The sequence below is a fragment of the Bos taurus genome, chromosome 18 (genome assembly GCF_002263795.3).
Source record: "Bos taurus isolate L1 Dominette 01449 registration number 42190680 breed Hereford chromosome 18, ARS-UCD2.0, whole genome shotgun sequence".
Taxonomy (NCBI): Eukaryota; Metazoa; Chordata; class Mammalia; order Artiodactyla; family Bovidae; genus Bos; species Bos taurus.
This window is the reverse complement of record NC_037345.1, coordinates 11,840,829-11,867,516: the sequence shown is the minus strand read 5'-3', so window position 1 is coordinate 11,867,516 and position 26,688 is coordinate 11,840,829. Positions and strand designations below refer to the sequence as shown.

At 54.9% G+C, this 26,688-nt stretch overlaps 1 protein-coding gene across 4 annotated transcripts; it reads right to left on the bottom strand.

The window, feature by feature from the left end:
* Positions 1–3,612: 3,612 nt before the first annotated feature.
* Positions 3,613–25,287, bottom strand: IRF8 (interferon regulatory factor 8). 4 transcript variants are annotated; one of them, XM_005218724.4, is made up of 9 exons: positions 25,141–25,285; positions 21,186–21,360; positions 15,028–15,211; positions 12,463–12,551; positions 11,343–11,448; positions 10,279–10,329; positions 5,854–6,240; positions 5,088–5,203; positions 3,613–4,637 (listed from the first exon to the last, which is right to left on the bottom strand). In XM_005218724.4, the coding sequence occupies exons 2-9, from the start codon at positions 21,357–21,359 to the stop codon at positions 4,461–4,463; spliced, it is 1,284 nt and encodes a 427-aa protein (XP_005218781.1). In that variant the 5' UTR covers position 21,360; positions 25,141–25,285; the 3' UTR covers positions 3,613–4,460. The 4 variants fall into 4 exon arrangements, with proteins under 4 accessions (XP_005218781.1, XP_005218782.1, XP_059732884.1 ...); XM_005218725.5 differs by having other exon boundaries at positions 25,226–25,285; XM_059876901.1 differs by lacking the exon at positions 25,141–25,285 and adding an exon at positions 24,791–24,879.
* Between the last annotated feature and the right edge of the window lie 1,401 nt (positions 25,288–26,688).

Genomic DNA, 26,688 nt, shown 5'->3' with positions numbered 1-26,688 from the left:
TTGAACATCTGGAAGTTCACAGTTCACATATGGCTGAAGCCTGGCTTGGAGAATTTTGAGCATTACTTTACTAGTGTGTGAGATGAGTGCAATTCTGCGGTAGTTTGAGCATTCTTTGGCATTGCCTTTCTTTGGGATTGGAATGAAAACTGACCTTTTCCAACATCCTCTGGATCATCAAAAAAGCAAGAGAGTTCCAGAAAAACATGTTTCTGCTTTATTGACTATGCCAAAGCCTTTGGCTATGTGGATCACAATAAACTGTGGGGAATTCTGAAAGAGATGGGAATACCAGACCACCTGACCTGCTTCTTGAGAAACCTATATGCAGGTCAGGAGGCAACACTTAGAAATGGACATGGAACAACACACTGGTTCCAAATAGGAAAAGGAGTACGTCAAGGCTGTATATTGTCACCCTGCTTATTTAACTTATATGCAGAGTACATCATGAGAAACGCTGGGCTGGAAGAAGCACAAGCTGGAATCAAGATTGCCAGGAGAAATACCAATAACCTCAGATATGCAGATGACACCACCCTTATGGCAGAAAGTGAAGAGGAACTAAAAAGCCTTTTGATGAAAGTGAAAGAGGAGAGTGGAAAAGTTGGCTTAAAGCTCAACATTCAGAAAACTAAGATCATGGCATCTGGTCCCATCACTTCATGGGAAATAGATGGGAAAACAGTGGAAACAGTGTCAGACTTTATTTTTGGGGGCTCCAAAATCACTGCAGATGGTGATTGCAGCCATCAAATTAAAAGACGCTTACTCCTTGGAAGGAAAGTTATGACCAACCTAGCCAGCATATTGAAAAGCAGAGACATTACTTTGCCAACAAAGGTCCGTCTAGTCAAGGCTATGGTTTTTCCAGTGGTCATGTATGGATGTGAGAGTTGGACTGTGAAGAAAGCTGAGTGCCGAAGAAATTGATGCTTTTGAACTGTGGTGTTGGAGAAGACTCTTGAGAGTCCCTTGGACTGCAAGGAGATCCAACCAGTCCATCCTAAAGGAAATCAGTCCTGGGTGTTCACTGGAAGGACTGATGCTGAAGCTGAAACCAATACTTTGGCCACCTCATGCGAAGACTTGACTCATTGGAAAAGACCCTGATGCTGGGAGGAGTTGGGGGCAGGAGGAGGAGGGGACGACAGAGGATAGATGGCTGGATGGCATCATCGGCTCGATGGACGTGAGTCTGAGTGAACTCCAGGAGTTGGTGATGGACAGGGAGGCCTGGCATGCTGTGATTCATGGGGTCGCAGAGTCGGACACGACTGAGCGACTTAACTGAACTGAATAATTAGTAATGTTGAACACTTTTTCATGTGCTTTTTGGCCATATGTCTTTGGAGTAATGTCTATTTAGATCTTCTCTCCTTTTTCTGATTGGGGTTTTGTGGTTGTTGCTTTTCTGATACTGGGCTGCAAGAGCTCTTTGTAAATTTTGGAGATTAATCCCTTGTCAGTCACTTCATTTGCGAACATTTTCTCCCACTTTGTGGGCTGTCCTTTCACTGTTTATGGTTTCCTTCACTCTGCAAAAGCTTTTAAGTTTAATTAGGTCCCATTTATGTTTTATTTTCATAAATCTAGGTGGATCAACAAAGATACTGCTGTGATTTATCTTGAGTGTGTTACACCTGTTTTCCTCCAGTTTTATGGTGTGTGGTCTTACATGCAGGCCTTTGATCCATTTTGAGTTTTTGTGTATGCTGTTAGAGAGTTCTCTGCTTTCATGCTCTTACACGGAGCCGTCCAGTTTCCCCAGCCCCATACTTGAAGAGACTGCCTTTTCTCCAGTGTATATTCTTGCCTCCTTTGCCACAGATTAGTTACGCTAAGTACCTGGGGGTCTGTCTCTGGACTGTCTATCCTGTTCCACTGACCTGTACTTCTTTTTGTACCAGGACCATATTGATTTCATTACCGTAGCTCTGTATCAATAGTACAGTCACAAGTGAGGGAGCCAGATTCCTCGGGCTGTTTTTCTCTGGGAGGTGGCAGGGAGGTTCAGTAGGGAGGGGACATATGTGTACCTATGACTGATTCGTGTTGGTGGATGGCAGAAACCAATATTGGTTTGGGTTTTGGGGATATTTTGTGTTTCCATACAAATTTTAAAATGTTTTGTTCTAGTTCTGTGAAGAATGCCATTGGTTATCGAGTGTTTTCGAATCACGAAGGTGAGTAAATGGTTGCAGAGGCGTGTGCCATCCTGCGCAGAGGAAGCCATGAGCCAAGCAGGCCGCTGTCCTCGGGCTTCTGCCTGGCTTCTCATGAGTGTCACAATTGAGGGTGGCCCCGTGGACACATTTCTGGGGAGTAGAGCCATGTTCTTTGCTAGCAATAGGGTAAGTTCTCCCAGGACTAAAACTGGGACGTCTCCACTGAAATTATACTGTGTTGAAGGGCAGAATTTGACGTGTAGTGGGGTTATCGTAAAAAGTTTCGTGTGTTTTACCACAATTTTTTACTATAGTTTTCTTTTTTATAATGTATTTTTAACTGGAGGATAATTACAATGTTGTATTGGTCTCTGCCATCCAGCAACATGAATCAGCCCCAGGTATACATATGTCCCCTCCCTCTTAAACCTCCGTCCCACCTCCCACCTCTCCAGCTGGTCACGGAGCAGGGGATTTGAGCTTTGTGTCGAAAAGCAAACTCCCATATGTAAAATAGATAGCTAGTGGGAATTTTTTTTAACTTATTAGCCAGTGGGACATTTTCTTAAAATTTTGCTTGATTTTATTAAAAAGTATATCTGACTGGCATGTTGTTAATTTTTGCTATACAACACAGTGATTCAGTTATATGTATATTTCTTCATGTTGAATATAGTTTGTGTTATACAGTGGGACCTCGTTTATATCTTCTGTATCAAAGTTTCCGCCCGCTAACCCCCAACTCCATCCCTCCCTCCTCACTGCCACCTTGGCAGCCACGTCAGTGTGCCTGTGAGTCTCCTTCTGCTTTGGTGACAAGTTCACTTGGGTCATATTTTAGATCTCAGTGTAAGTGGTATCATATGTATTTATCTTTCTCTAACTTTACTTAGTGCAGTAATCTCTAGGCCTATCCGTGTTGCTGCAAACGGCCTTATTTCCTTCCTTTTCTATGACTCATGTCCCACTGTGCGTGCATATATAAATGCATACATATATATATATCTCATCACAGCTTCTTATCCACGCATCTGTTGATGGACACTTAGGTTGCTTCCATGTCTTGGCTGTTGTGAATATTGCGCTGACTACAGGGGTACGGGGATCTTTGCAAAGTATAGCTTTGTTTGCATACGTGCCCAGGAGTAGGACTGCAGGATGCTGAAAGCCCTGTTTTTAGTGTTTTAAGGAACCTCTGCACTGTTCTCCACAGTGGCTGCCCCAGTGGACGTTCCCAACAGTGTAGGAGGGTTCCCTTCTCTCCACGCTGAGCAGGGTCATCTTTGACCCCCAAGGAGCACTAGGGCCAGGGGACCAGTGTCATGGTGAAAAGCAGACACACCCCATCCAATGTCCCCGAGCCGCCCTCACACATCCCACACCCCTGGCCCATGAATGGGTTGACTGAATCAAAGGCACAATCAAAAAATCTATTCTATCCACATATTTTTGAACTTGTGGTTTATATCTTGCCCACTTTATATAAAAAAGATTCAAGACAGTTTACAATAGGACCATTAATTTAAAAAAGATAATGAAAAGTACAAATATTTAAAAAATAGGTCAAACCATTGAAAATGAAAGAGTTGTATGTTGGATGATTTAATTACAGAAATGAAAAATAAATTCAGCTCTAAGCTTCCTGGCAACAAGGGCCCAAGAGGGAAGTTTTCATCATCTGAAGATGGAGACACCAGCTCACCTGGCAGGGAGACGCGTGCCTGACACCAAATTCTAGGACGAACACGCCTTCTTCCGAAGAGCCAGGAGTTCTGCTTTCACTTATGAAAGGTAGGCTGGTATCCAAGTGTTTTTAAATCTTATCAACATGCTTAAAGGTAAGGAGACACTTCACTGAATCAAGCACATGGAATCCTAACTCTAGCTCTAACCAAAGATAAAAACAAAAGTGGTCTTCTGCTTTTCCAGAATTTATTTCCCGGAAACAGCTACCTGCTAGTAAAACTGAATGCCAGGTCTCTGGAAACATCAGGTAGCCCCAAATGCTGAAAGAGTCATAGCAACTAACGATGATCAGAGGGAAACACAGGAAAGAATGTCCTAACCGCAGGACACAGCTCAGCCTCCAGAGCATCTGCTTGAGTTTCGATGCTTCTACCTGAGTGACAGAAGTGGGCACGGCGCTGTTCCCCGTCGGGTCCTCAGGACGCCCTTACTGAACGAAGAGCAGGGTGAAGCCCTCCACCCCCGGCAGGGGCCTCCACATCCGACAGTAATTGTAATAATGAGATTCTAGCTGTGGGGGTGGGTGGCCGGCAGTGCCCTGGAGACTTAAACTGTGATCTGTTGGTTTTCTCTGAAGAAAGGTCTCTGGTGGGAGGCACAGATCTCTGGAAACATCCGGAAGACCTGGTCTGGTGGGGGCTCCTCGGGGGCCTGCATCAAGGATCCGGGGCCGCAGCCCTTCCCCGCTTCTTCCACCAGCTGCCGGACGTATAGCTGCTCCACCTGGGACATCAGCGGACGGGTCAGAGATGAAGCTGGCGGGGGTGGGGGCGGGGGCGGGGGCGGCGCTCTGCGCACCTGGTCCAGAGCTGTCACCCAGAACCTCCAGGACCCCCAGAGAGCACGCCACACCCTCCCAGCAGTGTCCCAGGCTGGTGAGCCGGGGCCCACAATTCCACCCGTGGGGTTCATTTCTGACTAGAGCTCACCAGGGCTGGCAAAACCCTCATCTATCGCCTAGACCTTAAGAAAACTGAACTGGGAGACTTTCTGAAAAGGCGGTTTCAAGTTTTTAAAAAAACTAAAAGTGGAAACCATGTAGATTTTGAGAGTCCTAGAAACTGAGAATTTAGTTCAGAGGTGAAGAGGATCCTCTTGCCCACTTAGGGTCTCACCCAGGCTTGCTCACACGTGAGTCCCTGTCCCCGTGGCCTGGGCCCACCCTGCTCTCACCTGGACAAGGATGAGCTTGGAGCGCAGTGGGGTCGTGTCCGGAAACTCCTCTCCGAAGCATAGCACCACTCTGCTGTCGGGCAGCCGGCTCTGGCTGTTGTAGAACTGCTGCAGCTCTGTGGATGGGGCAGGGGGTCGGGGGAGGTAAGGGGGTTTGGTGAAGCCCGGCCACCCACCCCCTTGGCTAGATGGAGTCAGGGCTCTTGCACCTACGCCCGCCCACCCTTCCTGGTCCCTTCTCTAGGAAGCCCCCTAGGAGGTGTCTGGCGGCAGATGCTGCTGCTACAGAGAGAGGATCAGGGCTCTGGGGACTGGCCAGAGCCTCAGGACCAGAGTGAGTGATCCTCCGGCCTGAGCTTCCAGGGGGAGCTCCCGCAGCGGGAGCTTAACCACCCACCTCACAGGCAGAAGCAGCCCCAGGCAGCGCTCCCACGCTGCGTGCACAAGGTCAGCGTGTCTCAGGATGTGGACACAGCCCCTGGGGGCCTTGTTGCCAAGATGTGGGTTCTGACCCCACGGGCCGGAGGTGGGGCCTGAGACTGTTCCTCCCAGCTCCCCGGCAAGGGGACAGCCCACAGCAGCGGGCGAGGCTCTCAGTGCTGTGACTCTCCCTCAGCAGTGCCCCCTCCAAATGGGGGGGTCAGGAAAGAGGGGCCTGGATGGCTCGGGGAGAACCGGCAGAGCTCAAAGGCAGGGGCACCCCAGCCCAGGCCCCTCGGCAGGCCAGCCCTGGACGCAGATAGGAGGGAGGCGCGTGGACACTGACCTCGGAAGAACTGGCTGGTGTCGAAGACCCTGACCACCTCGTCGCGCTCCAGCTTGTTGGGCCGGTCGCGGGCGGGCGCGGCGTTCCCGCTGTAGAACACGCGGCCCTGGCACAGCCGCTTGACCAGCACGCCCTGCCTGCTGCTGTGCAGGAGGATGCCGCGCTCCAGGTGCCCGAACAGCTTCCGCGTCACCTGCCGCTGCCGCTCGCTGGGGATGGTGTCAGCCGGTGGGAAGCGCACCAGCTCCAGGCCCTCCGGCCCGTACAGCTTCCCACCCAGCAGGCCAGGCTGACCCAGCGACAGGCGGCAGCCCTCGGGGCACGTGGTGGTAGTCTGGCCCACCAGCTTGCCCCCGTAGTAGAAGCTGATGACCATCTGGGAGAAGGCTGTGGGGAGACGGGGACGGTCAGGGGCCACAGCGGGGCGGGGGCACTATCCCTGCTATGCCCACCTGTCCCGAGCCGGCCTTCCCGGAAGGGTGGGAGGGGGTGGCCCTCTGCACCTGGGGCCTCCTCACTTTCTGGGGAACTTCAAGCACCCCTTCTAGAAATAACGTTTTTATAAGCATGAATAAATACCGAGCATCACCAAGGAAGCCAGTGAGTCAAAGTAGTAATATTCACTGTGGTACCCCCACCCCACTTCTGTCTCTCAACTGCTGTAATTTACAAGTCACAGCTGAGGGTCAGCGGTGTTAATTTCTTAGGAAAACAGCTCCACCTCACAGGCACTGCTACAGCATTGACATACCACAGCATGCAATGTTGGACTACGACGTGTACCCATGTATATACATATATATAAATGTACATACATATGTACACACACACAGCACTGCCCACATTCATAATGAAAGGAAACGCTAGATGTGATTTCCAGGTTAGGGAAAGCAAAGATGTAATCTGTTTCCTGGCAAATTCACAGTCGCTTTGGGGTTGCCTGAATTTCCAATTAAGAATCTCAAACCTTTCATCCAAACCTATTCTTGGGAAGAAGTCTGAAAAGTACTCAATTTAAGGCAATGTTTCCCAAAATGTGCCACACATAAGATTACCGTGGGGGGAGGAGTAGAGACAGCATTTAATAAATGAAAAGGTTATCCCACTTTCCACACACTCTCAGTGTCTGGTCACCTCAGGAAGAAAACCCCAGTGCGATGCTGATGAGTCTTAACAATGCCGCCCACCTCCCTCAGACCAGACAGAGGCCGTGAGCCGTGGGGGCGGACGGCGCAGGGTCTGGGCTCCCCTGAACCTGCTGTGGCCTCGCCTTCCTACTGAGAGCAAGCACAACTGGTTCTGTTTTACAGGCAACGATGGATGATCTCCACTTAAGTTTAAATTGTAAAAGTGAGACTGACAGAAAACGCAAGACATTGACAGTAGTCTAGGCAACACCCTGATGTGAGAACCGATGGCAAAGGTGGGGCCTCAAGCGACTAATGTTGGGGCACCTCTGCGGTGGGAGTGAACAGAGCATCAGATCCTAGGGACCACCCCTTTCCCAGAAGGACCTCTATTGTCATAGGACTCAGTAACACCCAGCATCTGCTACAAGAACCACACACACACTACCGATGGGCCTGGGGCCCCAGCCCCACCGAGGGCCGCCTGCGGAGCCACACCAGCCGTGAATGGCCCAACTCCACTGTGTCCCCGAATGTGTGCGGTGTACCAACCACCTGCCCCACTGTTGGGGGTGGCCCTGCAGGCGGCCACCTGCCAGGCCCAGGCGGACCCTCGCGCTGGGCTCTGCACAAGGAACCCCTGCTCAGATGGTGAGGCTGCCTGCTGCAGCTGCAGGCACCATCTTCTCCCAGCTGGAGCTCAGCGGGGTCCCGGCTCACACACTGTTGGGGTCTTCGGGTGCCCTGGTCTACCTCATTTACTTGACTTTCGGGAAACTGAGCCCCCAGGGCTCTGCGCCTGTGTCCCCAGCCCACATCTCATCCCCTCCCCCCACGCCTCGTCTGCACGCCCGACACTCCCTCCCCTCCAGAGCAGTGCCGACCTTTGTCCCAAGTGAACAGAACACTCCAGCTCAACTGTCACCACTCTGCCCCTTGGCCTTGTCATCACCGAGGCCTTATCTCACACCAGCGCCTCTGACCGTGTGAACGTCTGCCGCACAGGTGCTCTGGAGAGGCAGGGGCAAGGGGTTGGGGGGCCCAGGAGGGCCTGAGCAAGGTCATGCACCCACCCCAGCCCTGCAGAGGGGGCCCCGAGGAGAAGCGCCTCAGCACGGCCCCCGGTGAGCCCACCACAACCCTGCCCTGCTCCTGGAGGATGGCCCTGCTGGGGGAGAGTCTGACCACGGCAGCGGCGCAAAGACACCAGGAGCAGGGACCCTGGGACCCGGCCACCTGATGCGGGGGCCCAGCCAGGGGTTGGGGCAGGGAGTCCCCTGCTCCGTGCCTCAGTCTCCCCCTCAGCAAAGTGGAGACGACAGCCCCGCCAGGTGGCTGAGGGCCATGGGAGTGTGTCTGTCTGGCACGAGTAAGCACCGTGTCAGCAGTGGCTCCATGGACTGGGATGACACGGAGCTGAGAGCCGAATCCCGTCACAGCCCCACTCTCAGCTGCACCAGGTGCCGTGCCCCGGCCTCGCTCACCGAGTCCTTGCACCCACCCGAGGACGAGGCCATCACACCAGCCTCCAGGCGGGGGTCGCGTGCACAAGGTGATGGGCTAACCCTGACCACACAGCTTCTAGGTGGGGACCTGGCCCCAGCCCTCCCCGGCAGACCGCCCCACGTCCACGGTGCGGTCCGCTCCAGATGTCGCCCGCGACCCCGGCCACCGCATGGACACAGCGCACACCAGCACCCAGGCACATGTGGACCGCTGGCGGCAGGGGCCCTGAACACGCATGCGCTGCCCACATTTTGTATGGAAGGTTTCACACAGAAACCCAGATGCCGAGTCTCTAGAAAATGTGGGGGAGGTGAGCCCAGCTGTGTCTGTGTCTACAGGGCCGCCCAGAGGCGGGGGCCCCCGCTCCCCACTGCGCCCTCCCGCCTCGCTCGCTGCCTCCTCCCTTCAGGGCTGAGGACAGGGGACCCTTGACGACCTGTTTACCCAGCGGGGCGTGTGTGTGAACCGAGCAGAGGGACTGAAGTCCACCACCTCCGCAGGAGCGGCGGTCGACTTTCCTCACTGGGCCACGGCCGTGGGTCTCCCCACCTGCTGGACGGCTCCGGCACCACCCAGGGCTCTTCCTCCCCAGGCTGTCTTCTCGCCCCCAGGCCCCCAGCCCTGTGCCTGTGACTCCCTGGCCCAGAAAGCACCAGTTAGCAGGCTACCCTAGACGCTGCCTCTGGTGGGCACAGATGCCCAGGTCTGAACCCTGAACCCTGCTTCCCTGGCTGTGGGACCCCTGGCAGAGTACTGAACCTCTAAGCCTAGTTCCTCCTGTGAAGCTGAGTCCTGACCACCCCCAGCTCACAGGCTGCTGGCAACGGCGATGAGCTCTAAGGCCGGGGTAGTTTCCCCTATCCTCCTGCCTGGGGAGACCCAGCTCCACCTCCCCCCAGTACCCGTCTGGTGAGGGCCATGGTCGAGACATGGCCCACCGAGCCCTGTTCCCTCTGCTACACCGGGAAGCCCAAAACCCACAGCCCTGATGTCCCGTGGTCCGTCTGGATGAGCCAGGCTGCTCGCTTCTCACAGAGCCGGATAGCTGCTGGGGAAGACAGCGCCTTCCTCCGCCCTGAAGATGCCACCGCTGAGCCCGAGTGTGAAGCCAAGAGACCACAGTCCGCGCCCCCAGCAAAACGAGACCACCAGAAAGCGGCACAAGCACCTCTGCTGCGGGGACAGGAGCACATGGGGCCCGGGGCCTCCGAGCCTGTGCCAGGGCAGCAGCAGCGGCACCTGCCTGGAGGTGGCACAGTGATGAGCGGCGTGGATCCAGCGCCCAGCTGGAAACGCGTGCAGTGACGTCCGCCACCGCCACTACCAGAGTCATCGTCGTAAGCTCAGGCGTGGGGACGGGATGTCAGCAAAGCAGACTGACATCAGCGACAGGGGCCAGCAAGCTGCAGTAACGCCACACCAGCCCTCAAGGCGCCGCTGGGGGGGCTGTCATGGCTGTTCCTACTTCATGGAGGAGGAGCCCGAGGCGCCGACGCTTCGCTCAGTCCACCTGGGCTCACCGAGTCCCCACACCCATCCTCCTGCAGGATCTCACCTGTCGGGAGCTCTGTGGCTCCGTCTGTGGGTCCAACCCAAGAACAGGCCCTGAGAGGCCGGTCGCTCACTCCCCAGCAGTGAGGAGGAGGAGCCGGGCTCCCCACCTCCAACACCAGATCGCGCTCATTCACAACCCTCGGGGCACCCACTGATCCTGAGAGCTCTGTCTTCAAAGAACATGCTGCCCCATCCCCCCCAAGACCCCACCCTGCCCTGAGCCCCCGAGCCCCACTACCTGAGTGGTGGGCGTCATAGGCGCTGTACCCCGGCACCAGTGGCAGGCCTGCTGAAGAAAGAAAGCAGCGTCAGAGGCAGCCCCGTGTTCCTCCAGATTTCGCTAAAGGCCCCGCGCGCTCCCCAGGCCCTGCCATAGGCCTCCACCGTGCTGTGTTCTCCCCTCTAGCACAGCGACCATGTTTCAGAAAACCGGACCTCAACCTGACCGGCGTGGAGGAGACTTCCTCTGTCCTGTGGGACTGTGGACCGGTGAAACTGTGGGGCCACACTTCCTTCCCACCCGGGGGGCTCTGCTCCTGAAACCACCTCTGGACTGTGGCCCCCACCCCAGCTTGATCTCGGAAGGGAACCTGGGGCTCGAGAGATCCCCATGTGTGTTGCTGCGGCTCAGGGACTCAGGGCAACACCAGGCCCTGAAGTCTGGCCACCTCTGAGGCCACTGGGCCAGCGGTCACCTCCTGGTCTACCACAGGGGACAGAAAGGTGAGGGAGGAAGCAGAGCAGCCAGTTCCCGGGCGAGGAGGGTCGTTTCAAGGAGCAGGACGGGGCATCAGGAGCTAATGAGAGGGCGGAGACCTCAGTCCATCCTCACGACCCTGGGAGTGGGTCCTGGTGTCTCCACTTTATATCCAGTAAAAGGGGGCTCGAGGCAGGCACGCAGCCTCCGGCACAGGCTTCAAATCCAGGCTCTGTGCTCCCTCCGTCTCAGACACGCTGGGTCATCCCCGACTCCAAGGCCTCAGTGTCACAGAGGCTGACCTGACAGATCTACAGCCCCCGTGGCCTCCTGCCCCTCCGCCCACTCTCGCCAGGACCCCAGTGGGGAGCGCCACCTCCAACACGAAGGACACATTGCCTTCAGGGGACAGTGGCAAGCGGGGCCTAGCCATGGCCGGGCTCTGCCTGTGGGGTCGGAAGCCACCACAGTTCACTGGGCGCGGTCACCCTCAGGAAAACAGGAATCAGGGCTGCCCTGCTGCCCGACCACCCCCAGCAGCAAGGCATGAAGACTGATGGCCGTCAGGGCACGTCCGCCCCACGGTGCGGGGCTCCCGCCCTCACCTGCGCTGGGCTGCTGCACCCACCAGTCCGGGAGGAGCTGGCTCCGGCAGGCCTCGGGCGGTGAGGGGCTCCTCTTCACCATCCCCATGTAGTCATCCCCGGGAGGCTGCAAGAGGAGAGTGAGGCCATCACTGGGCTTCCAGTCTTAACTAGACCCATACCATCACCTCCATCACACGAGAGGAAGGGGAGACCCAAGACGATAAACCCACCAGGCTGAGCGATCACAGCACGTGACCGAACCACTAGCCTCTGCGGGGCCCTCACCTGTTCTCTGGCCTTTTACAGGGAACTGCCCGCTGAAGCACCCATAAGCCCAGTCACCCGGCTGCCCTGACGCCCTTGGGGAGCCCGCAGCGATGCTAGGCGGTCTGCCACACTCCAGCCGCCCCCAGAGACGTAATGGCTGTCACCTCCAGGGAGGAGGGCAGCCCAGAGGAGGCTGCACTCAGCTACCTGCATCCTCTACCTTCAAGCTTCTCCAGAAGGTTCTGTCACTGCCCTGCGGGTTCTGAGAACTGCTAGAGCACCTACACCACCTTCTACAAAAGCTGCGTGGGATTACTTTAGCTAGGCAGTGTCAGCCTCGCGATGGCCACAGAAAGAGAGCTAAGGAGCTAAGGTAGCTATAATCAGTATTCAAAACCATGTGTTTTGCCTAAGGAGACCCTGGGAAGCCTTTCCTTACAGCCTGTGAATTGTGAGCTTACATACGATTCTAATAAGCCTGGTTAGACGGCTCTCCAGCTCCTTGAGGACTAGGAGCAGCACCCACAGGACAGGCACCAAGCCGCCTGAGGGCTGGTGGGTAATCCGTGTCATGAACCCAGCCCCCAGCAGCAAGGGAAATTTATGGGTTTTTTCCCACTGCAGCCTGCCTAAAAAAGGCCAGGTGATACATGGTGCCATCCAAAATGTTCAAAACCTGACAAGTCTAGGGCTGAGGGGAACTCGGTGGATGCAGAAGCAGCTGGGCGCCAGCCCTCGGGACAAGGGACGGAATGCGAGGTGCAGGCGCTGGCAAGTGGGCGAGGCCAGGCCCTCCTGTCCCATCCTGGCAGGCGTGCCAGCCCGAGGCACCGCTCTCCCCTCGACGCCCTGGACACGCCGCCCCGCTCACCTCCTTGATCAGCTCATCGATCTCAGATCGCCCACACTCCATCTCCACAGCCTCGCTCACACAGCCCGGGGCCGCCACACCTAATTTGCCTAGGGAAAAACGGACAAGCGCGTGACAGAGGGCACCGAGGCGTCACAGCCACCACCAAGGCCACAGGCGGCGGTTTTCTAAGGCTAGGTTGAAGGAAACAGAAGTCAGCGTGTGTCTTCTCTGGTTTGGGAAAGGCCGCGCGTGCGTCTTCCCATGCTGCACCAGTCATCTAACCAGCAGGGTCGAGGAGCAGCTGGCCGCTGCTGTGCCCAGCGCCCCAAGGGCCGAGGCAGGGCTTGGGTCTCTTCCTTCTGTCTGCCAAGATCTAAAGTGAGCTCATATCCACTTTGCTCCACACCCAGCAGGGCTTACAGTTATAAGCTTGGGCATCTGAAAACACGCAAAGATTTCCTGGCAAATGTGTGTGCAGGCTGGAGTCTTTTTTTGAAGTCAATGGGCAGGAAATCCCTTTCTGGCCTTTCCAAATATACACATGTGCATCTGTGTGCACACACGCTGAGCACCACAGGCTCAAGGGTGCCCAGGCTGGAACCCGACCGCAGCAGGGACCGTCCACAGGCGCACCAGTGTTCCCATGACAACCACTCTGGACCGGGCTATTTTCTCCCTCTATCACCAGGCTGCTTCCTGGGCCAGAAACTCGCCTCGTTATACCTGTCCAACGTATTATGACCAACAAACACTGGTTTGCTGGATTTCATCACTCCTCGTCATCTGGAGAATCAACCCACCGCTTCACCCGGGCTGAACTTTTTGGATTCCATTTTGACAGATTTGGGAATTCACTTGGAAGCTGCTGACGGGGGAAGCAGGGGGCAGGTGGGGCACCCCCAGGGCAGCCAGGAGAGTGCGCCCACCTGGACATTATGCAAATGCATGGCTCCCTGGCCCCTGAGAACCCTGTTTCTGTAACATCCACCCTGCAGGTGACGCTGGCTGCACTCTGGGCTATAAACACACCAGGGTCACCTGCCTGGTCGAGCCTGGCTGACCCTGGGGGCGGGAGATTAGAGAAACTTCCCTATTCCTTCAAGTCACAGTTTGCTCCGTGCTGATGAGAAATGATACAAAACTGATAAGTAAACTGGGAAGAGAGCCTCCCAGTCTTCACTGAGAGACGTCCCCCTGAGGGGAGGCCAGCAGATCCCCCAGGGGAAGGTCAGTCTGTCTGACTTACTGCTGATTATCGATGAGGGTTCAGACTCTGTAGAGCTGGGTATTAATTTACAGACAACTAAGCTACAAATGATCAGCAGAAGAGATCACCCCCAACCATGGCCCGGCAGGATAGGCAGTTTCGGCTCAGCCTCCTGCCACTGACTGTGGGCCACAGCAACACGTGTTGTCCCGCAAGACTTCTGACCACGCAGGCGCCCTTGTTAACTGGCTCAGCACCTCTCTGACCCAGGCTCACCACATACTGGGTTGGCCAAAAAGTTCGTTTGGGCTTTTCCATAGGATCTTGCGGGGAAACCCAAAAGAACTTTTTGCTCAACCCGGTGTTTGTGACAGTCCCAATTTTTAACTTTGCAAAAACTACATGTCAACATCATTTTCAACCTCCCTGCAGTGCTAAGAGCTCCGTCAAAAATTCTGAATTTCTGCCCAGCCCTAGGCAGTTTGAAGGTTCAACTTCTTCCCAGCTGGCATGACTAGACGACTAAGTTAAGTGGCTAAGGACAAAAGGATGCTGTGCCAAGACTAACTGCAACGTCAGAGGCTAAGAGAACCAGGATTAGAAGATTTTAAACCCAGGATGGTAATGAGGCTTCATCCCGCTGGGCCAGCTCTGACCTGGAGCGGCCACAGAGCACAGCACCGTGAAAACGACTGAGGCCAGACCAGACAGCCACACCAGATGGATTAGTGATGTCTGCCCAGAGCAGTGCGTGGGAAGCAGGACCATGTTCTGAGGTGGCTTCGGTTATTCTACTGTAATCGCCTCAAAGTTGCTTTCCTGGGGATTTACAGCGGGAGGAGACTGTGGGAATTATCACATCCTGCAGTTCCCAATTGGCCATCAGGACCCAGCATCTAGAAGCCTATCCAGTCTCCAGCCCTGAAGCCAGCAGTGTGCCACATGCAAATTCACTCCAGAACCTTGCTGGAGTGAATCACCTATCAGCCGTCCCTTCTCTGTCCACCTTCCTCTCTCCTAGCCCACTCTGTGGGCTGCTGGGAAACAGAAGGGATCCCTCATCCACACCATCGGGGGAGCCTAGCTCCCATCCAGGCTGGTTGCTGGGCCCCAGGGAGGCCCCAGCACATGCTCCTGGTCCTATGGTCAGCGGGCCCCTCACCAGCAGCCGCCCCATCTCCCCACCGCCTCTCACCTACCATGAGGCTGCCCCATCAGTCGGCAGATGGTGGGTGAGGTCAGCGGAAAGAGACCTTGGCCTCTTCTGACACGAGAGAGAGAGCTATTTGTTTAGCTGGACCCCGTGGGCGGCCACTCGGATCCCAGACCCAGGCGGTCTCTACTGGGCCGAGTGCCCATAAAGAAAGCACACTTACATTTCTGCTCCTCCTCGGGGACGATGCGGTAAACTTTATACGGCTCAGAAATGTCCAGCTGGGACCGGTCTGTCACTTCCTCAAAATCTGGGCTCTTGTTCAAAGCGCAGCGTAGCCTCGTCTTCCACGTGGCTGGCTCAGCCTTGTCCCCTTCCTTAAACTTCCCTTTAAAAACGGCCCAGGCCTGAAGGAAGACAAGAAACACATGAAACATGCAGCTGGCCCCGGGACGGCACACCCAGGACCACAGGCAGGACCTGCTCTGCCTACCCCCCCGGAAGTCCTCCTGAGCCAGTCACGCTCAGCTGAGGAATTTCAGGGATCAGAGACCCCCGTCGGACCACTCGCTTTGACAGAAGTGAGAAGACACACACACACACATGCACACACACACGCAGCATGGCTCTGCCTCCCGCACAGAAGTGAGGAGACACACACACGCACGCACACGCAGCATGGCTCTGCTCCCGCACAGAAGTGAGGAGACACACACGCACGCAGCGTGGCTCTGCCTCCTGCACAGAAGTGAGGAGACAGACACACACACGCACGCACGCACACACAACATGGCTCTGCCTCCTGCACAGAAGTGAGGAGAGACAGACACACACACACGCACACGCAGCATGGCTCTGCCTCCCGCATACCCTCTCCCGGACCCAAGGAACCCAAGGTTAAGGGCACACAGAGAAAGCTGCAGTTGCCTGGAGTTCCACTAGAATGTTCAAAACAAAAAAGAATTTAGTTGCTTTTTCAAATCACCCTGGAGCTCAAACTCAGCCTGAAAAGGGAACATCTGCAAAAAGTCTGAATGTGCCCTGCTACTTGTGACAGAAATGTGGTTCTGCATTTTGGCCTTCGGTCTAAACCTCCCTGCCCCCTCTCTCCCCTTCCACTCCCCAGGGTACTGTTTAAGATGCAAAGAAGTGTTTTCCCTCTCTGTGGGTTTCTTCACAGCTCTGTCTTCTGACCTCTCCAAACCTCAGAATCTCAACTGAGACCAGAAAGTCGAAGCTGGAAACTTTAAGTCAAAATGTAAACTGGAGCAGTATTAAAATAATAATAATAATAATAATAACGTGGATGAGCAAGTTTTCAGATCTCAAAATTGGAATACAGACACACTGACTGGGAGCTCACTACTGTCAGGTCAAAGTAACACTTGGCGTCAGGAAAATCAGACATCCTTCCCGCCTGAAGGGACAGATCGAGGAGGACTCTCAGCCCCGACTCAGGAGAAATGCAATCCTGAGAGCTCGCTCTCCCAAGGTGATCTGGTCTGGAAACCAGCTATTCTGACTTCCAAGGAATTTCAAGCCAGCAAGCAGCAGGTGTTTCCGACTTCAATGCACACCCAGTACCCGGGGAAACTTGTTCCGATGAGGATTCCGGGGCCTGCCCCCCAGAGTCTCCCTGGCTGTGTGGGTTACCTCTGGGAACCTGCACCTTTAGCCAGCGTCCCAGGGATTCTGACTTAGGCTGCTAGGAGGCCACACTTCTGGAAACCCCTTAACACCCCTGAGTCACATCCTCATTTAAAACAGTCTTAGATTTTTCCCTGGTGGTCAGGCCTGCACTGTCTCCCTGCTGATGCCCTGAGGGCGGGGTCTGCAGCCCTGCCCCAGGGGGAGAGACCGAAGGAGCACCCCGCATCCTACTAGAGAGCGTGAGCAGTCCCTCCCTCCTCTCAGAGACATAGGACTCCCCTCTAGAAGCCTCTGTGAAAGTAAACGGTTTCCAATCCTTTTAGTTTATTAACTGCATCACAATGCACTGATTTTTTTTTTCATGGAAATTGAAGAGTAAACTCTGTACATGCTGAACAGTAACTTCAAATTCATACTATGCCACATCTGAGTTTCTCCACCTGGCACCCCTGACACTGGTCACTCTTCACGGTGGGGTGTCCTGGGCTTGTGGGGACATCCCACAGCACCCCGGCCTCCTCCATGACAGGAGCAGCCCTGCTCCCCGCTGCGACACCCAAACGTCTCCACATACTGCTGAGTGTCCCCCAGGGAAATAACATCATGCCTCACAGACGGCCTCATTTGAGAACCACTGAGCTGGTTAATCCACATCACAAATGGGGCTGGAAGAGTGTGGATTTGGGGGCCATATCAGGATAGCAGCAGAGCCCACAGGGCGCTGCAGTGGGCGCTCACCCCCATGGGAAATCCAGGACACCCACGGAGCAAAGCAGGGGCCCCCGAGCCAGGACAAGCACTGGGCTGGCATCAGGTGCCAGCCTGTCCTGAGCCCTCTCTGCCTGGAAAATGCCACCCACCTCAGCTGGGTGACCTCTCAGGACACGAGACAGAACAGTGACCTGAGGCCCGACAACAACAGCCACGCATCAGCTCAGAACTGAGGTCTGCGGAGCCGAGGCCTCCTCCCTGTGCTGCTCTGTGCTCATCGGCAGCCAGCGCTAAACCCAGCACCACCAGTCCCCCCAGTTTAACACAGTGTCTCAGAGAACAGACGCGTGGGTGCCAAGGGGGACCAGACGGAGCGGGTGACTGGGAGGCTGGGCTAAGCAGACGCGAACTACAACAGACAGGATGGATGAACAACGAGGTCCTCCCGTAGAGCACAGGGAACTCTACTCAACACCTGAGATAAGCCTTAACGGGAGAGAATATGAAGAAGAATGTATATACACGTATAACTTAGTCACTCTGCTGTACAGTAGAAAGTGACAGAACACTGAATCAACTACACTTCAGTAAGATTTAAAAGAAAAACAACGTCATTGTCTCGTCTCATCTCGTGCTTTAAAAATCAAATGAGATTTTTTTTTTTTCTCGAAGGCCTACTGAATTTGAAACACCTGCTACTACATAGGTTCTAACTTATTCAGGCCTCTCACAAAGCCTGGTCAATGGCAGAAGAATTAGTGAATCACAATCCTCAGTTCTGGACATGAGAATTTGAGCAAACTCCAGGAAATGGTAAAAGACATGGAAGCCTAGCGTGCTGCAGTCCACGGGGTCGCAAAGACTCAGACGTGACTGAGCGACTCAACAACAACAACCCCCAGTTAACCAGATCTTCCCCCACCTTTACGAAAAGGAGGCAAAAATACTTTCTTAAAAATAAGTATGACCTGCCACCAGGGCCTCATCGGTACAGTCAGGGATGCTGGAAAATGAGCTGATGTCGTTCACTCTCCTGTCTCTGGTCCACACCACGAGGCTGACCTCAGAACGACACCTGGAGACAATGAGGGATCCTCTGGTATAAGTGGCTTCTTATGACCTGTGACTAAGGCCAGAATGCAGGCTCATTTTTTCTCTTAACTCATAATAAATGTTTGAAACAAAGGGTTCTCTACTTAAGCAGAAAACTCCCAGGATGGCTCAAGGCCTGACTATTGGCATCTTCCAACAGCAAAGTTCTGCTCGTGGACCTGGCAGAGAAGGCCCCTCAGAGGATGAACTGAACACAAGTCGGGGACAGGCCAGACAGGTCCCTCCACCATCTTGCACCCACCAGCCTGGGCTATCACCCTCCAGGGGGCCGCCCAACTCTGGGTGGGCACCCGGCTCCCTCCCGCCCCCATTCCTGCCGAGATTGTAGACTCATCTCAGATTGCCACACTGAGCGACTGCGTAATCAACGGAAACATTGGGAATCTTACACATTTTTCTCAACGCTGTTGAAACGGCCATGAAGAGCATTGCATAAGACGTATAAATCTGGGGCTCGATTTCATTACCCCCCGGAGCAGAGCTCACGCAGGGAGCAGGGGGAAGGCAGAGGCCTGCATCCCTGCAAGAAGCCACAAGCCGGACCGTGCAGCCGCTGGTCCCAGCCCCAATGGCCTCCCGAGGTGGTCTGACTGATGGTCAGCCAGCAACTGTGCCCTCAGCGCCCCACGCCTTCACTTCAACCTGCTTGTCCTGGTCTTGGTCAGCTCCTAGAGGGGTTCTCAATGGAGAGGGAGAGTGTGCCCGCTGGGGGGGCACCTGGCAATGCCAGGGAACTGCCTGGCTGTCATGGTGGGGTGGGGATGCCACTGGCATCTGGCCGGCGAAGGCCAGGGTGCTGCTGACACCCTTAGGTGCACAAGACAGACCCACACAAGCAACTGGCCCCAGGTGCCCACAGTGCCAAAGCCCTGGCTCGTAGCCATCTGTGATTCAGAACTCCCACTGGACTGGCTGGATCAGGGACAGCGGGCAGTATTAAAATTCAGACAGAGCCATTCCCAAGGATGTTCACTGTGACACCAAAGCCAAAACCTTCTCTGAGAAAAGCACCCACAACACGACCAAGAAGACTGGAGGCAGGAGCAGTGCCCAGGCTCCCAACCTGGGTCCCCAGGGAAGAACCACCAGAGGTCCAAACCGCAAGGGGCCCTGAAGGTAGCACAGAATGCCCACATGAGCCCACTTTTCTTGGAGAGACCAGCAACTGGCATCAGACCACCAAAGAGCTCTGACCTGGAAGAGAACCGCTAAGACGCACAGCACCCCCCGCAGACACCAAGCGGAGCCGTGAAGGACTGAAATGCCTCCTGAGCCCGCGATGACCACTGGTGCTCTGCTCTGGGCCTGAGGCATGATCTCTTATTTTGGTTGTGTTGGGACACTCATTCCCGGCAAGAGTCCAGGGCTGCCCTGGGGCCCTACAGGCCCTTGCTCCCGTCGCTCACGCCCATGAGGGTCTGGCTCTGGCCCTCCCCGCTCCTCTACACTCACTCACCCTCCCCTCCCAGACTGCCCCAAATGTCCACAATCACACATGGCAGCAGTCTGTAACCTGGACTTCGAGTTGGATCAGCTATAAGTCTGTTTGCACACAGGGAGGCCTGGGCGCACCTTGGCCTGGGCTCCAAATCTCCTGGGGTTGGGGGAGAATGGAGGCCGCACTTCTGGAGCCTCAGAGAAGCCCATGGGTGACTCTGACAACCTGGCTGGGCTACAGAGCTGGGCAGCCCCAGCTCCCAGCTCCTCTGCCTGGATCTAGTGACAGATACGGCCGGGGGCTGGGAGTCTGGATTCAAATGCTGGCTCCATCACCTAGGAGCGGGGAAGCCTTGGACAAGTCACTCCTCGTGGAGCCTCCACAGAGCAAGGACGGGAACAGCACCAAGTGCACAGGAGTATGTGAGGGGAGACAGCACGTGAGCCACGCCTGGAGCTGGACGAAGGCTCAGCGTGGTGCTGCCGTCACGACTCGCACCATGGAACTGACCAGCAGGTCGCTCCAGGCTCAGGCGAACAGACGATTCTCAAGGGAAGTGGGCTATTTTTAGACATTTGCTGCAGGTTCAGGACAGCCACATGACCTGCCCCGGAAGTCATGACAGATGGCGTCTCTCATCTAAGCTGACCCTCCACTGCCAAGCAGAAGTAAAAACTATGAAACAATGAAGAATTAAACCTTTCCTAGAACTGTAAGTGGAATTTAGGTGGCAGACCACGGGGGAAAGGTCTTAATCTGAAAGAAGTATGTTCCCTATGAGTCTGCTAATCCTCATGCAAGTTTCCCTGGTGGCTCAATCAGTCGAGAACCCGCCTGCAGTTCAGGAGAGCCAGGTTCAATCCCCAGGTCAGGAAGCCCCTGGCGCGAGGAACAGCAACCCACTCCAGCATTCCTGCCTGGGAAATCTCATGGACGGAGAAGCCTGGTGGGCTACAGTCCATGGGGTCGCAAGAGTCAGACAGGACTTTAGTGACTAAATCACCATGCAAAGGCAATGGCAGAGCAGAAGAAAGTGCCCTTGGTTTCTTATAGGAAAGTGCCAGCTATAGAGAACTGACCTTGTAAGTGGTTAAATCATACGACAGACGTGAAGGCACCTACTACTGTGTTTTTTCTGAGACATGTTCAGCACTCAATATTTGTTTTAAGAAACTGGAGCGGGACTTCCTTTGTGGTCCAATGGTTGAGAATCTGCCTTGCAATTAGAGGGACGTGGGTTCGATCCCTGGTCGGGGAACTAAGACCTAGCCTGCTGCAGGGGCAAGTAAGTCTGCAGGCCATGACCAGAGTCGGTGTGCCACGATCAAAGACCTTTCCTGCCGCAACTAAGACCTGATGCAGCCAAATAAATATCTCAAAAAAAAAAAAAACCTGGATTCATTTTCAAGGGAAGAAGAGACATCAATCGCTCGACAGCTCTGCAGGGCCCCTGGGGGCCGGGTCTCTACCTTGAAGATAGAGGCGTCCACTTCCTGGTTGTAGTCCTGCTTGCCGGCGTGTTTCCAGGGGATCCGGAACATGGTCTTCTCGTCGTTCTCCCAGATCAGCCCCGGGTACATGGTGCTGTCGATCTGCTCAATCAGCCACTGCCGCAGCCGTCGGCCGCCGTTCCGGTCACACATCCTTGGGAAGAGAAAACACATCCTGTGAAACTTACAAACACAGTCTCATTATTCGCAGCGCTCCAGGTACTCAACAGCCAGGAGCTGCTAACAGGAAAGTCAGAGGATCTCAACACAGGTGGGGCTCGGGGAAACCCAGGGATCCAGGAACTCGGGCCACGTGCGATGAGAAGACAATGCACCTGCCTCCAGGACCTCCGACCCCAGCGGAAACCGAAAGCTCCCTGGGAAGTCTGCAGCCGCGCCCTGGCCAGATGTGGGCCCAAGCAAAGCATTGGCTACGCTCACCCCAGCTCTCACCCTGCTCTGTTTCATGCAAACAGCTGCACCTGAGGGCATCACTCATCACTCCATTTTTAGCACACAGTGGGGGAAATCACTTTCACCTTTTCAGGCTCCCTCAATGAGCAGTCCATCATTCTGAGAGCCAATTCTATTACTTAATGTTCGGCTGGAACATCGTATGTGAGCAAATGTGATGTTTGTGCTCTTGGAGAAAGAGGAGAAGTCCACAAGGCTGTCTGTCCCATCTAGAATGCCCTTCACAGCTGCTCTGGGAATGGGACAGGGCTGGGGTCCCATTTGAGTCCCACCACCTGTCAGCTGGGTGACCCTGGATCGTCACCAATGCTGATACACGAGGGTAACCTCAGGCACCTGGCGTCACTGTGGTGGGGACTCAGAGGACCCGTGGACAGCAGCCCACACAGCACCTGGACCTTAGAAGAGTGTCACTGAACAGGACATGTTGTATTACTGTCCCAACTTTCTTTCCTGGAAGTCATGACCAACCGGAGCCTCGCAATCAGGGTGCCCAGAGACGTGGCAGGGGAGGAAGATTCCTGCAGAGTGGGCAGCTTCCTGATGGCACAGAGAGAGCGCAGCCCTGTTGTGCAGACTCACAGCCCACAGTTACAAGAACAGGCTGGAAATCCCCCAGGCTGTTGGACAGACGCCCACCCAAAAAAAAAAAAAAAAAAAAGCCCAGCATTTCAATTCTTCCGATTAAAATGTGACCTCTTCGGGCCAAACAGTTTGAAACAATCAGCAGTGACAAGACATACTGTCCCTAAGAACATGGTCACATCCAGAGCCACTCCGGCCCATAAAGCAAGAAACGTGTGTTTTGGACACTCCAGCCACCCTGCAGGTGGCTCTGCGGTTGGAGACTGGGTCCCAGGCAGGAGGGGGTTCAGGCCCGTGAGCACCACCTGAAACCTTTTCATCCAGTAACTCCAGCTTCCTGCTTGTGGATTTACAGGAGTGAAGCGAGCGACGTGGGAAGCGGACTTCAATTCTGAAACTCTAGACCCCAGAGAAGGCTCTTCTCTAACTAGACCTCAGGAAAGCCACTTGGCCATCTCTCTCTCTGAAGCTCTCCTCATCTGCAGAGACAATGGATCTCAAAGTCCCAGAATTTGAGTACAGCCCCTCGCACTTGTAAGCAAAAAGGGAGAGACTTGGGAGGGACACCTGGTGGGAGAAAAAAAAGGCCACCACCACGCACCCCAGAAAATAACCTAGCCAGGCAGAGGTTTCCCAGAGTTTTCCCAGAAGAGAGACGGAACAGCTCCCCTAACCCCAGGAAGGAGCTGGGTGAAGGGCGAGAGGGGCCCAAACATGAGAGAAGGCAGGGGTCTGTCTTAACTCGCTAATCTCTCGATTAAATGAGATGGTCCCGCTTGGCAGCATTTTGCTCACTTCCTTAGTACAAAGTTCATAAACTGGAGTCCATGCTCCAGGAGTCTCCTGAAATAAAACGCAAAGCTTTTGTTTGTGCAGGCATTTTTCTAGAAAGTGGAGCAACACCTTCCCATCAGGATTTCTAATGGATCCATAACCCCCAAAACTGTTAAGAACAAACTCGTGGTGATTTAGAAGAAAAAGAAAAAAGAAAGTAAAGAGAATGGCATTGAGAGGAAGAGTGAGTCATAGAACATCAAATACTCTAGAAATCATCTAATCCAGCTCCCCTTCCTTCAAAGGAGGAAAAACTGAGGCCCAGGCCCCCAGACACCCCAGCAGGGTCTGGTTTCACTCACCTGGAGGCAAAAAACCACGGTTACAAGTGAGAACCTCAGCACATGGACAGCTCATCTCAATCGTCACTGACATACCCCACCCCCGCCCCCAGATTAGAGCCCTGCATTCAAAGCCTCTTACAGTGTGATCCATAACGACTTACTGAACACGAACCAATTAATTCCACCAAATGCCAAGCCGGGAAACATTTATAGGCGCAGTCACATGTTGATGACTTCCTCTTCCTTGATTTTTAGGTAATAATTCTCTTTACGGGCCAAGTCCTATCTGAAGCTAATCTGCATCTCTGCAAATCAGCCAGAGGCCAGGCTTCCCAAGCGGGAGGTGATAAAAGGCTGCTCTGGGCCCACCCCACGTGGACTCCAGAAAGGGTCTGGAGGTGGGACAGGTGCAGAACACTTGCCTTCCCCACGCCTCTCAGGGCGCCTGGTCTTTGGCCCTGGATGCCAGGAAGACCAAAACCATGAAAGCCATTTCTCCTTCTAGCCCCAATCTTGCTGAAATGCCTGTGTGCGGGCGGGTGTAGTCACTCAGTCGTGTCCTACTCTTTGTGACCCCATGGACTGTTGCCCACCAGGCTCCTCTGTCCATGAGATTCTCCAGGCGAGAAAACTGGAGTGGCTTACCATACCTTGTCCATGGGATCTTCCCCACCCAGGGATCGAACACTGCAGATCTCCAGCACTGCAGGCAGATTCTTTACCATCTGAGCCACCGGGAAAGCCCACTGAAATGCCTGTACTGGAGTGGGGTGCCACTGCCTTCTCTGACTGAAATGCCTACGCTCCTCCAGTTCAGGTGGGAACCTGACAAAATCCAAAAGAACTGTCTCCAAAAAGGCTGGCTCCTAATTTGGGTTTCAAAAAAAAGTGTTACATCCCTCATAAATTTGGGAGGTGGGGGGTAGCTGAAAACTCTGGAAAATTCCGTTTCTAGCTTCCATTCACGCTCTGAGCAAGGAGCACACCTCACCTTAGAGAGCCTGCCCTTTGCCCTGCAGCTCAAGTTACACCACAGAGCTCTCTCAGCTGTGACCCCTTAGCAGACTTTCTTGCTAGGAACGACTGGAATACGATGGAAGCAAAAGACCTCCAGCCGCACTCAGACATCTTAAGTGTCATCAATCAGAATTTAAAAACTCCTGTACACCCCGCTTCACACTCTAACCCCACTCGCGCGGCTGCTCGGGGCGGGGGGCAGTTTCACTGTCAGAACTCCAGCCCTGTTTCAAGAGCAGGATTTGAGCGGGAAAAGGAGCAAGTCTTACGATAATGGGTCAATATTCCCCCTCTCTGTATGCGCCATTCTGAAGTTTTCCAAATAAAACCAAATTTTAAGAAAAATGGGGTTATTTTAAAGCACCGGCCAATCAATGGAAGCAGCCGCACCTGGACGGTCAGTTTGTATTCGGGAGGAAACAGGCCGCGAGAGCACGGGCGCCGCCTCGCCGCCAGGTGCCGTCCGCGCCCCGTGCCCGCCATCCACCTGCGCCGCCGGCCATGCTCCAGACCTCTGGCCTCCCCGGCCGCCGTCCGCGCCCCGCGCCCGCCACCCACTTGCGCCGCCGGCCGCTCTCCCGCGCCTCCCGGCCGCCCGCTGCAGTCGATGCCCCGGGCCCCGCTCCCGCCCCACGGCCCCCGTGCCCGCCGCCCGCCCGCGCCCCACGGCCGCCGGCCGCACCCCCAGCCCGGAGCCCACCAGCCCCGTCCGCGCCCCGGGCCCCCAGCAGGCAGCCCACCTGCTCCGCGGGCCGCACCCCAGCCCGGAGTCCGCCAGCCGCGCCGACCCCGTCCGCGCCCCGGGTGCCCCTGCACGCAGCCCACCTGCGCCACGGGCTGCCGCCGCCGCCCGCGTTCCCACGTTCGCCGCTGAGCTCCGAAGATGCGCTTCTGCCCGCGGCGCCCGCGCAGATTTAAGGCCGGGGGCGGGCCCGGCGTGCGGAGCGACGGCCGCGACGGCCAACGGGCGCTGGAGGGCGGGACGGGCCGCCCCCGGGGCGCGGCGCGCCGGGCCCGCCTTCTTCGAAGCGCTCGGCTTTCCGAGAAATCACTTTGCGCGGAGGCGTCGGCGGCCCCTGGTCCTGTCGTCTTCCGCGGTTCGCTCCGGGGGTCCCGGCAGCGTCCGCAGAAATTCCCGAGGGCCGCGGGGGCGTCCGCCGGCCCAGGTCAAGGTCAGGGCGGGTGGTGGGTACCAGATGGCGGAAGTCAAGCCAGTTAGGACAGAAGCGGGAAGGCAGATGGCGGAGGTTAGGACTGTGGGGGGATGGAGGGAGGGTGTCAAACGGCCAGGTCGAGGCCGAAATGGAGATCAGATAGCGCAGGTCAAGGCTGGGGTGGCGGGGGTACAGAGGTCAGTGCTGCAGACGGCCAGTGGGCCCCCCAGAGCCCCCACCCTGGCCGGGTTATCTCAGCCAGTGTGGCCAGAGCGCCTGGGGCTGCGTGGGAGGATCGCCCCCATCCTGACGAAGCCCCTCGGAAGGTGTCCAGACAGTCATGACCGTCCACCTGAGATGTGGTTGAGGAAAGAACCAGCGACTTACAGATCCGGTCCTAGAGAACCAGTCACTTGCAATTCACTGGAGGTGTCAGAAAAGGAAAAAAAAAAAAAAAGCCAGCTGAAGGCATGTCTGAAACCACTGCCTCTGAACATCGGAAGTAAAAGCGGCAGTGTCTATCTGTTAATGCTACAATGTCCGATTAGGGAAAAGTTTTCATCATAAGTTCTTTTCCCCAGAAAAGATCGGTCGAGAAGGGTCCCTTGCATGTCTCCTGCGTGTCAGCTAGCACTTGTAAATATGGCGGGGGGCGGGGTGGGGGGGTGGGGGTGGGGGACCGAAATAAGAAAGTTCTGGAAACAAAATGAAAAAAGAGGTATTTTTCAGTGTTCTGTCCTGGGGTAGCCTTAGAATAGAGAAAATGAGCTTTTCATTGACTTTTGCACCACATTGACCAGTGATACACAAGCAGCAGTGTTCACTGGGCTATTTTATTCATGAGGCTTTTCAAGAACCTATGAAAAGATTTGGGACTGAAAAAGAAATTTTATTAGCCCCAAAATGCAAGAAAAAAAAAATACACTGCAAATTTGAAGTGAATAAATGTTCAAAGAAAGATTCCCGAAATATAACATGTCAACTTCATAATTTATCTGTTGATAAACATGTCATTATTATTTGAAAACCACGTGTAAGAATTTCCTAACTCCATGATTCCCAGGAAGTCATAGCAATCATAAATAAGTTCCCCATTGCCAAACAATTTCCAGTGAAAACTATTTTAAAGCTTCA